The sequence below is a fragment of the Atractosteus spatula genome, chromosome 11 (genome assembly GCF_055471065.1).
Source record: "Atractosteus spatula isolate fAtrSpa1 chromosome 11, fAtrSpa1.hap1, whole genome shotgun sequence".
In the NCBI taxonomy this organism is placed as follows: domain Eukaryota; kingdom Metazoa; phylum Chordata; class Actinopteri; order Semionotiformes; family Lepisosteidae; genus Atractosteus; species Atractosteus spatula.
This window is the reverse complement of record NC_142716.1, coordinates 3,761,079-3,773,394: the sequence shown is the minus strand read 5'-3', so window position 1 is coordinate 3,773,394 and position 12,316 is coordinate 3,761,079. Positions and strand designations below refer to the sequence as shown.

General features: G+C 42.7%; 1 protein-coding gene across 2 annotated transcripts in view; it reads right to left on the bottom strand.

Moving 5' to 3' along the window:
* The window catches only part of usp33 (ubiquitin specific peptidase 33), a 30,801-nt gene extending 19,526 nt beyond the window's left edge, over nucleotides 1–11,275 (bottom strand). The window contains exons 1-4 of one of the 2 annotated variants that reach the window (XM_088926551.1): nucleotides 11,014–11,275; nucleotides 2,203–2,331; nucleotides 1,610–1,663; nucleotides 981–1,043 (exon numbers count right to left, since the gene is read on the bottom strand). In XM_088926551.1, the coding sequence (XP_088782677.1) occupies nucleotides 981–1,043; nucleotides 1,610–1,663; nucleotides 2,203–2,289 (204 nt within the window). In that variant the 5' untranslated portion in view covers nucleotides 2,290–2,331; nucleotides 11,014–11,275. The remainder of the gene's footprint in view (nucleotides 1–980; nucleotides 1,044–1,609; nucleotides 1,664–2,202; nucleotides 2,332–11,013) is intronic. The other variant, XM_088926552.1, reaches the window with a different exon arrangement.
* Nucleotides 11,276–12,316: the final 1,041 nt, after the last annotated feature.

Sequence of the window (12,316 nt, the reverse complement as noted above, 5' to 3'; positions counted from 1 at the left end):
AAGTAAACGTGCTTCAGTTTCAGACATCCTGCACGGCAGCCAGACCCAGCTCGTTGAAGAGACAGCTGGCACCAAATACTGCAAGTACTGCACATGTGCGTGTCACTGGACTACCAAAAGACTTGCTTTTAAGTGATAAACCCCAGTAAAAAAGTCTCCGATATAAATGGAGTCACAGGTGATCACCCACTATGTTGTATTAATCACACCATTAAAACATAAATGAGAGGTTCAAGGTGTTGAGGGGCATTTTTAGAGTACTGCTCCCTTTGACCGTGGTGACTCTTTCTGCTCTCTCTGCTGTTTCAATACAGAATCTATTGAAATAATTATTTACCACCATTCCCCATGTCTCAGGTTTCTTCAGTCAGTCAGTCCAGTGAGACACCCTCGACATCTGATGAATGTTGGCTATACAAGTACTATAATCCACAAATCAAACTGAATTTAAAACAATAACTGTGGTAATGCGTCTTTCCCAGAAGTCAAAAGGCTGTGCTTATCGGATGTATTTATGGACACTATATTTTATGTCACAGCCTAAAACACTAAAGCCAGAAAAAGTATCTGTTGCTTAGGATGTTTCAATTATCATTAATAAAGGACGCAAAATTCAGATATTCTGGAGAAAACCTGCCGAACCAACCAACCAATACTGCTGTTGAACATAAGAGTATGAGAAGGGTGACAAACAAGATTCATGAAGCAGTTCCATGAAGCCAGAGTATCGGCTTCAACCACATGGCCGGGTAGCTTGTGCCAGACTCCCACAACCCTTTCAGAACTTGATTCAAACCAAAGAGCTACAGGAAGCTCTTGTGCCGTCTTAAACTACCTGAGAGGCATGGGTTAGCTGCACCATGCTCCCTGTCGATGTATGACCTTGTACTCCCTGCCCAACCCAATGCTTACCCCTAACACACGTGCTTTGAGCAGGTCTGCTGCTGTTCTGACCAGGGGATCTCGGCAGAGCTACTCACCTGAGAGTGACCGGTGCTGTGGTCAGCATGCGACTCTCCACATCCCACATATGTACAGCCATTCTGCAGAGAGAAAGGAGGAAACCGCTTATTAGTCTCCGATGAAAGGAAAACTAAAAGCAATGACAAAACCCGAAGCCAAGGTTTGGATTTCAATCCCCTGCTCATTACCAGGAGTGTGAAAAATGAAAAGTGGCAGAAAACCTGTTTGACTTCCATGCAAACAAACCGCAGGATTTTCCAAAAACTGAGCAGTAAACTGAGTCCTTGTAGGATCCTTGCAAAACCGCAAACAAGCACAAAGAAAGAAACAACACACGTTACAATGAAGGAGGGTATCTTGGTCTTATAGCGAACACATGCAGGAGTCAAAATGAAATATTTTGCAAACCAACATTGTAAACAGTTCCTACGACAGCGACTCCGAAGTGGTCTGCAAGTGACCCCTTTCAGAGCCAGTCATTATACAGTCACTGTCTGGTATGATTTATAGTTATAAATTTAGATATATACAGGTTATGGCTGTTGTGAATACACTGCCATGTGCCTGGGTTAACTGCAGTTAAAACCGTGCTGGTACGCTGCCTCACAGTCAGCTCTCTGTCAGAAACATGCTTTATCATACTCACCTCCAAACAAGCCCACAGGTTTGGTCCACCAACTTTACAGTCCTGACACTTGCCCTGCAGAGACATTGCGAGATTGTCACACAGACTGTACTTAAACCTGAAACCAGAACACCACAAAACTGAGATATACAAATAATGGAAAAGGACTTCGCCTTACATCTGTAACAACATCATTTTGATCAGGCATTTGTGTGCATGTTACTGTTAATCAATGGTGCCCAATCCTGGTCCTGGAGACACACAATACACCAGTTGGTTTCTGTTACAGCCGAGCCCTCAGGTACACAATCAAACCCTTCATTGACTTATTAATAACAATAAGATTAATGTGAACTGTTTGTTCCCAGCTCTTTCGCATGTTGGAGCTTTAGCCATTCTGTAAGTGAAATAAAACCGCCAACTTGTGACTAGATACAAAACGCAAATATTCAACTGAAGCAACTTCCTAGATCTTGGATAAGGCTTCTACCGAAGGTGGGAGGGAATGAAAACCAGCAGGCATGGGGGGTTATCAGAACCAGGACTGGGAGCCACTGCTGCAAATCAACTGTGAAGGAGTGGTTTTCCCTAACCATCGTTTTTCATGAACTCACATGGGATTTCTGGATCAGCTCCTCCTTAGTGATCTCACCCACACACTCCAGGTGAGGACAGTCACTGTTGACTCCGACGGGCGACATTTTCCCAGACAGATGCCTGCCCGTCCTCGGAATGAAGCTTTCCTGCGGGAGACACGGCACAGGCAGAGCTGAGACAGTTTGTGACACGCTTGTCAGTCTACATCAGCCAAACACCCTGTGCCACAAGGACCACAGGGAGGTCAGATCTCAACCCCTAGGGCACAGCTGACCGTGGCACAAGAAACATTCTCCAGATGCGGCAGTCTTCTGCAATAACACTTCAAAAGTAATGCAGTTGAACAGATAAAATCTTCAACTTTATCCCTTCCAGGCTTCCCAAGCTTCTGCTTTCATACACACTATTACGCCCTTTTCAGAAATGCACTGATTAAGTAGCGATACAGTATAGTGATCATTACTATAACTGTTTCTATGCAAGGTAACCAGAATACAATAAACGGAGAGATGTGGATTATATCAGAAAATCACATAACCAAATACAAAACACAAGGCTCTGGCTGCTGGCAAACTCACAGAGACAGGATTCCACGCATTGCTTTCAATCTCCTTTGAAACTTAAGGGCTAGAAATTTTTCCAATGTATTCTTATTTTTTTTATCCAACCACATATCAAAACCTGACACTCTAAAAATGTAAATACTATCTTCTTTAGGCTCAGGATTAGACACGGCCCCAGGCCCTTTTGTACAACAGAAATGTCATTCGATAGCATGGGAGTGAAGGGGCTACAGCCCGAATATTTGGTATGTAAAAAAGCTCATGTTTTACTGCAAGCATCGGTCTTAAATCTTAACTATTTAATACAGTACTTGCAAAAAAAAAAAAGCCCAGTTTCTCCTCAAACGACATTGCTTGCTTTTCTGCAAATGACAACCCCGGACGTGCTCTCTGTGATTTATGACTTTGAGCTTCCATCATATTGCCCTGTTCAGCATATTGGTTCGCCAGACTCTGCACAGACATCTGCTGCTGCAGTTAGCAGGGAATAATGTGCCACATTATAATTGTGTGTGTGGTACATACGAGAGAGAGGGAGAGAGGCTGCAACTGGACAAAAGGGACAAGGGACTCCATTTGCCTCCTTATATGTATTCAATTTTTAAACCTCTTGATTTTTTTATTCATGTCATAATTACAGCACGTTCAGAAGGAACAGGTCTGTTGTACTACTGAGAACCCCTTTTCATCAGGTGTTTATTGCCAGGCTCCCCTGCAGTCTGCCACTCCTGTTGTGAATTATACATGAATTAAAGGCTCAGACAGCTAACACGTCCCCAGAGACAGTACCCAGGAAAGGGAATCAGGGCTTTGCTACCAAACAAACATCAAGCACTAACGGTGATTTTATTCTAAACAGCACTCACAGCTGTCTTGACATTATTTCCAATTTCACACAAAAAAAGAAATGCCCTAACCAGGAAAAATCATTGTACACACTTCTGAACCCTTTCAATGACATCCTCTGACCAAGGCGAAAACAACTACAGAATACAGTGGAAAACACTACTTCCTACTAAAATGGGGCTACTACACTCAGAGGAAATGGCTTACGTAAGGTGTGAATCATTAATCATTTTCTGAGAAACGTATGGTGTGCAGATATTGTGTTGATGTTTCCATTGCTCATATAGCCTGTGAAATCTGAGTCCCTGCAATAACATGAAAATTAATATATAATGCATACTGGTGTGGTCAGATAGCCTGCACATTTACTTTCTTAATACAAATGCTAGTGATGTACAAACTGCATTTAACACTGGAAAAAAAACTTCTGATTGTAAACAAAAATAAACACATGTTTTGTGATACAAAAAACATCAAAACACAACATGAAGGAAGAGTTTACAAAACTCAGAGAGCTTGCAAGAGGGCTGACAATCACAGGAGCTCAATGCAGAGTTTTAGGGCAAAATAGCAAGACTGTAATAAAATGAAAATAAAAAATAAAAGCTGGTTCCATTAAATAACAGCTTACAACATACAAAGCTGAACGGCAATCTATTTTAGGCACAGTGCAAAACTCTGGAGATTGGCATATCTTAATGGCATGACAGAGCATAGCCTATAAAAAGCCAGTGAAGGAGACAAAATCAGAAACTTCCTAGAGTGTTCAGAATTAGCACCAGTAACAGGCCACTTACATGCTCTTACATCTGTAGGCATCAGGAGCTCAGACAGGGTGATTGTAACCTCTGAGAACAATGTTAAGACAGGCATGCATTCTGTTTCACTGTCAAACACATCTACAAACCTCAATTATGCAGATACCTGAAAGCAAGATCTTTAAAGTGGAGGGGCAATCTTTAGTTTAGAAAAGATCCATTTGACAAGGGCACACTATATTACATAACTGTGTTACTGTACATACTTTAGTATATTGGTGTTTCTTTTGGGGGTGAAGTAACAGAATTAAAGTGATGCCGTGCTATGGATTTCAGGTTCCCAGCTGCCTGTGATGAGCATGGAGATTTCTGGTTGAGACAGCTCTGCACCACAGGAAGGACTTAGGACCGGACTTCCTTAACACCTGGCAGAGGAGGAGGATAATCCCACGTTCTGGAGACTGGCCCCACAGATCTTCTTTTAGACAGGAGGAATTTTCCATGGAGAAGGTGTGACGTTCACACGTGTGAAAGCTTTGACATGCGCCCTGTCAACTCCCCTTTTAGCAGTAGCGTGGCTCATCTGGGGAAGTGAAAGCTACTGTAGAAACCAGCTGGAACAGACCGCAAAGGAAAACTCTGAGAGCCGGTTTACCGGATGTTAATAATTGAACCGTACAGTAGTGGAGTGCAACACCAAAAGCACAAGTAAATCTGAAACTACTTGCTGCTAACAATCAATATACAGTACCTGCAGGATTAAAGGCCCCTAAAAGTGTCCTATTATTCATGACATGGAAAACTACACTATATCAAGGTTCACAAAAATAATAAGGATAAGGAACTAATAAAGCTCATGCTACTTCAAGCTGCACTATAATGCAATAATGACGTGTTTTGCGCTACGGCACAGTCCAGAAATGTGTTTATCTTCACTGTCTTCCAGATTATATCAAGTGAAAAACATCTGAGACCAAAATCCCCAACAGACATATGGGAAGGGCCGATAACACGAGCAGCAGATCTCAGACACACTTAAAAGTGAACCTATTTGTTTCTTACTGGAAAAAAAAATCAGCATTCTAACAATAATCGTACACACCTCAGCTTCAGATTCAACACACGGCACCAATCAATACGGTTGTTTCCTCTGATCAGCAGAATTGCAAACGTCTTTATTGATCCAGCATCTGTCTGACTGGGCTACCTCCAATGCTCGGTAATTGAGTTTAACACCCCTGAAGGCAGCTGACAAAGAAACTACACCACAGGAGATTTGAGAAAAAGACGAGGTGCTGTGTGCTTTATCTTGGACACTTATCATACTGGATGACTGTAAACAAAATGAAAGATTTCTCCAACATAGCAGGATTTAGAAGGAAAGTGCCTGTTGTGGCTATAAACAAAACAGAGAACAGAATAATGATCTTGGAACGTTTTTTCCTTAAAAAAAGGTTCATTAAGACTCAGTTACTGCTGAGGTTTAATGGAAATTTTGCTAAGTAAACCCATTAAATGGAAATGTTGCTAAATAACACTTTCTATTGCAAGAAATCACACTAATTTCACTGAGATTCTCCCAAGATTTTTTATACCAGTGACATAGTGTGCTACAAATAACACGTATTCCCAGAAAGGATTCACAAGCAAGTTATACAAACCTATGTTAATGTTAAGGTGTTCCTCCAATGTGACATTTTAACCTCGTACTGGACAACAGGAATGGCAGAATGTTACTGTAAGGAAATTACAACTGCAAACACTGAATTAGAAAGAGAAAGCACACTCTGACCCTATAGTCAATATATGCCATATGTGCAATGAAATATTTATGGAATAACTACTCACTTTAGAATACACATACCATATTTTAAAAGACTGGATATAGTTCCCAATTCAAACAGGAAACTGATTCAAACAATTACCACCTACAGACCCCATGGACAGAAGCTGGAGAAGCCTTGAACTTGTTGATTTCACTAAGAATACTGCAAACCTATGAAAACCACAGGGTACGTAACCGTTACCCCCTGCAGAACAATGCCTGGCATGATGATGACAAAGAAGGCCGTTATTCCGCTGCGTGGTGCTCCTCCGAAGATCTCCAGAGGGGAGGGCTTCCCAAACCAGGGTCCACGGCCACTGTCTGAGCAGGAGAGTGCACCGCACTCCTCCTCCCTCAGCTGCTGAACCCCTGCACATTTCCTGACACACAGCAGCTCGTGTCATGAGCTTGGGCACCCACTCTCCTTTTTAAACAATACAGGATGCACATACACACTTGCCATTATGAAATAACTTGTGCCCTACTCAGAGATTTGTAAAAACTCACTGGATAAAACAATTGTAGCATTTGGGGAGAACTGTAGCCTTTACTCTTTCACAAAGTTAATCCAGAAACAGAGCTCTCAGACATTTCTAATATTGTCGCCCAGAACAATGTTGTTCAAGCTTTGGCACCTTTGAAGGCAGATGCAGACACTGTGCAGAGAGAGATTTTACCCAGACATTCTGAAACACTTGAGAGAACCTGAACTCCACCCCTGATGTGAATGCTCTATCAGGACACCTTAATTCTAACCTATTGTACAGGACGTGCAAGAAGGACTCTTCTGCACTATCTGAAAACACACCACCAATTAAAGACACCTAATTAAATACCCAACATCTGAAAAGTCAACAAAAGACTTCACTCCTGTTTTGCAGTGAATTGAAAACTGCGACTGGGCCAGATTCCCGGAGGAAGTGAATTAGCTGCAAAGTCACTTGACAGTCTGCCAGAGAACGAACGAACACCTGCATGAGATATTCTGCAGCTCCCCTGTCCTCGAGAGAAGCCACATACAATACTTCACCCCAGGCCTAAAGCACCTCTCCAGCACCCGCAATGACAGAGCTTCAAAACTAACCCCTTTTGCGAACAGAAAAATAAACCAGAACAGAATAGAAAACTAAAAAACCTGCCTCCCGTTTCCTACCTCAGATTGTACATCTGTACAATTTGCAAAGCACATCATCTTTTAGAGTCATCTTTTAAGTCTGGGGGTTAGGCAGTTCACACACCTGGCAAAGATGTTAATATGGACATTGGCTGCAAGGCGCACTTAATGACAGTTTGCATGTTGCCCTAAAATCACAGCAGAACATCTATTGTGTTCAATGGTTTCACTATTGTTTTGATTCCCATTTTGACAAGACAGTGGACAGCACAGCGCAGTCACATGGATACTTTCTTATGGGTCCACAGAAAGGGTACTCACAAGGTTGACATGCAGTGTCCTTTAAAAAAAAAAAAAGACTCCCACTACATAAGACGGGTAACAAATGAGAAAAGGCATTCGGGCCCTCCTTGTCTAATTGGGAAGAGTAGATCGATCCCAGGATCTTGGAAGAAGCCAGAGAACAGACTTCAACAACAGGGCTGGGTAGTTTGCTCCATATTCTCACAACCCTGTGGCTAACACTGTTCCAGTTCTTGGTTTTAAACACAGACCTCTACTTGTTTCTTTGCAGCCGACGCACTGCCGCAGCTCCCTGCTCGAAGCTCCTCATACTAACTTCGCCGTGACCCGTGCCTCATGTCTGAACGAAGTCGACAAGTCTCTCCAGCTGAGCAAACCTGGTCCAGACCTCTCCTTCGGCGCTGAGCAAGTGACAACAGAGGTTCGCCGCTTCCACGCCAGCAGGGTGAGGAAAAAGGCTTTAACAGAACCCAGACTGAGCAAACACGACGGCCTTCTTTGAAACAGACGAAAAGAGAATGACCAAACCAGGGCGAGACTTGTCTGTAGCACTTTCCGTTTAAAGATGTGTGCCGTCTGAGAACACTGCCCTCTACTTAAAAGCAGCGCAATCAGAGGATGCTCACTTGACCTTCACAGTGGGTGACACTTGAGCCCTGAAATCACCACTGCAGTGCATGAATAAAAAAAAAAACGGACAATTTAGGAGAACAGAGATAATTTACATAAGTAGTGCACAGTGTCACCTAACAGACAAGGGCACACCTGAATTAATTGCTGGAGTGAATCATAATGACCCTCTGCCACTTTAGAAGAGGCATGAAATGAATAGACACCCAGCATCACTAACATGGAGGGTTTTCTGTAGCCAAAAAAAGAACATTTCATGCCTTATATGACCAAATCAGCTAAAGTAGTTGGTTTTTTTAAAATATAATTAGAGGATCTAACAGCTGAATTGCTTGTTAACGCAATCAATTCAAAATAAAGCCACAAGAGGAAAAACACAAAATTTCTATTAAGTGCTGTAAGGCTGTCCTTGAGTACCCAGGCACTCCAGCACTGCTGCTGTTCAAAAGCAATCCCAATTACAGCAATTTAACACAACGGATGGCTCAGCAAATCAGCATCCACAGCCCCCTGGTCTGATGACTTCAGGGATAACGGGGAACCACACAGGGAATGCACAAAAAAATCCAACAAGAGCAAGCGTTCGTCAGAAGCACGATTCCACTTCTTTCATTGGTAACTCTTCCCTCTCCTTCTGTACTACTTAACTCTCTACACATGCCCGTTTAATACAAACTTAAGTCTCCAAATCCACTTGCAAATGCATTGATAGTAACATCTCTCATTTTTCACACATTGATGATGAGTAATAGTTTAACAGTATTTCCTAGAACACCTTAGTATGGGCTGTTAAACGATCTAAGCTGCGCGTGGCTGTTTTCCTAATGTTTTATCGACTGCCATTTCTGTGCAAAATCATGACCTTCAAAGCATACTGACTGATACTGTACTTCATACCTTGTCAGCGCTCGGGTGCTTTTAAAAGCCTGCGGCTGCAAGACTTGGTTAAACAATAAGGGGCTGCCTCATGGATGGGAGGTGCACGTCCAAACACAAACATGACACCAATACAGGGGTTCCCACACTAATCCTGGGGACCCACACACCTGCTGACTGAGCTCTCAGTTGCATGAACCCTTAATTGACCTAGTAAGAGGTACACTTTCCCCTCTTTAAATGCTTTCAGTTCCCAGATGTATTGGAAGCTCCCTTTTAACTCTTGTGATTCATGGGTCACACAGAGGATCTCCAACTTTTTGCACAGAATCAAAAAGGTTCCAATCAAGCAATGTGCTGGGTCAATTAAAGGATTCAATTACGTAACGAGCTCAGCTGGAATGAAAAGGAACGCCGGTGCGATCCCCAGAACCACAAGCACCTGCACTAAAGTACTGAAGTCAGTTTTCTTTTAATGCTAAGGAACTTTCTGAAATTTGAGTGATTCCCTACTGTTAAAATATTAAACACGTTGCACTTTCAGATTATATAACATTTTCTTGAACTGCGAATTTATCCTCTGAGCAGAGTGGCAAGAAACAGTTTTCTCAAGGAACTTCTGGCTTGCACACCGATGGTAACACAGCAGACAGAGTGCCAACATTTTATAGACTTTCAATGTGATACTTAAATGTAACGATTTAACTTTCTAAATTTCCTGCCAGCAGTGAACACATTTGTGAGTTATAGTGCTGGTTTTATTACCGTTTTCAGAAAGACAAGGATGCACATACTGCAACAGTAACACACAGAATACTCAACCAGCACGCATTTATGATGGATTATTAAGAAATATAATCAATAAGATGGTTATTATTATTATTATTGAGAGAAGAATAATTATTTTTATGAGTGAGACAAAGCTTTATCTAGATAAAGCACATGCAGCTGATAAGACTGCTCATGATATTTCACTTTCACACACGCAGGTGGTTTTCTTTTTAAAACAGATGCAGGCGAAACCCCACTGGCATGAGGCGCTCCTGAGCGCCGGCATTTGTAAGCATTGTAAACATGACACCGGCGCGACGTTCCCACCTTTAAACCCAAGGACCACGCATTCCCGCAGCTACACTGCTGCAATAATATTGCTATTAAAAAAAAAATGAAGGTCCCGGAATGACGGGATTCCTAGTGAAATATGAATGCGTTGCGTTGCAGGGCTGCTAATGTTCATGAAACGCAGCGACGCGAACTGCACGATGCGTCTCCTAATAGGTGCGCACACCCCTTCGGTTAACCATTACTACCAGCTTCTTTACAACACCGGGCTGAACAAGACCAGGGCACACGAAAAACCTGCACAATGACGGGGAGGGTGGTTTGTCCCACCGCCTGACATCTGGCCATTTCGGCGGAGGGCTTGCCTTAATTCACTACAAAAAAAAAAAACATCCCCAAACCCTCATGAGGGCGGCTGAATATCTGCGTAGCGAGAGCTATACAATGTAAACCGAGATCCAAACGATATCGTTAGATAAAGCTGTTTTTTTTGTGTGTTTGGTTGGGTGTTGGATGTTGTTGTTGTTTTTTTTTTTTGCTCTGTTTTTCCGAAGGAAACGACCCAGACAACCTAGACAAAAGTCACTTCTCCGATATCCGGGGGGTGGGGGGCTGGAGTGACAGCTACTCACTGCCGAGAATAAATTAGCAAGTTCCAGCCAAGCGCCGGTCGCCGCCACGATCCTGCACAGGATTCGGGCTCCAGAAGACCCGCACCCCCCGGCAGAAATTCAGGGTCAAACATCTGCGCTTCATACGGCCATGATGAAATAAAACACCCCCGAAATAGTGACATTCTAGAAAATGCTTGGCCAACGCAACCGACTGCAAACATCTTTTTCCCAGCTTACCTTCTCAAAGGAAACGTTGAGGGGCGGGGGGGGGCTGGGGTTGTAGTTATGCGTCCACTCCCGTCAGAAATGCAGCGGCGTCACTGTATATCCTTTACATTTTCGGAGAAATTCGCCTCGTACTCCCCAGCGACCGCAGGTGACCAGCGCTCAGCTCCCAGGTCGCTGCTGCTGCTGCTGCTGCTGCTGCTGCTCCTGCTCCTCTACTTCGGAAGCGGCGGCGGCTGCTCGCGGGGCAGCTCCTTCCGGTTCTCCGCGCTGTGAAAAGTAGGCTCGCACGATCGCCGCAGCGCCGCCTAGCGGGCCGTGGCCGCACGGCTTTTCCTGCCCGGGAAGGGCGGCGCACTGGGCAAGCAATTACAGACCGGCGGGACCGAACGGTGGCGCACCCACAGCCCCAGTGCCCCCCGGTGGCAGAGCGGTGAACTACACCCACTGGAAACAAACAACCACTCTGTAGTTTTGTTAAGGAGTATTTAATGCTAATAAAAACAACTAAACCCCATAAATAGTTAAATCAAACATCATATTTTTTACTTAATTTTAGTGTCTGCTCCATTTTCTAGTTCTGCTAGGACTTCCTACTCAATTGAACTGTACCATAGCATATTTAAAACAAAAACACCAGAAAGGTATTAACTGTACTTTGATCTCTCTATTTAATTATTATGTTTTTATTTTATTTTTGAATGCTTTCCCTCTTCTTACAATTATATATTTTGTGGCTTTTTTAATTTGTTGCCAAATACTTCCCTCTGATATCTTTTTTATCCCTGATTGTTAAGAAATTTGTCCACAGTGGTTTCAGCATGCCTGAAAGTTTGTATTTGTCCTGAACTATCCTATGCAATTAAAAAACAGAAAATCTATTTTACAAAAGCCTGTATGTATTTGTAGGATATGGACTATCATACAAAAACAATTAAATATGTATTTATTAAATAATCCTACAAATAAGTGAATATTTTCTGGAAAAATAACTTGTGGGACCCTTCAGAAATGATATAAAAATGGATTCAGAAATATTCTGCAGTCTAGCATGTTGCAGAAATCAATTCTTAATATTATAAATGAATTATTATGATTAACAGATGTATAGATTGGTGGAAAACAAATTACTTTATATTCTAGCAGTAAGGCAATGCTGATAATAATTGATTGTTCCACCCCTGTAACAGAGTTTCAGTTTTGACATTTTTAATCAGGTAGAATGAGTTAACCCCTAATTTAAAGTTTAAACAGCAGTTACATTTGACAGGATCCTCACTAGAAGATTCCTGGTGCAATTTCCAGTAGGTTCCAG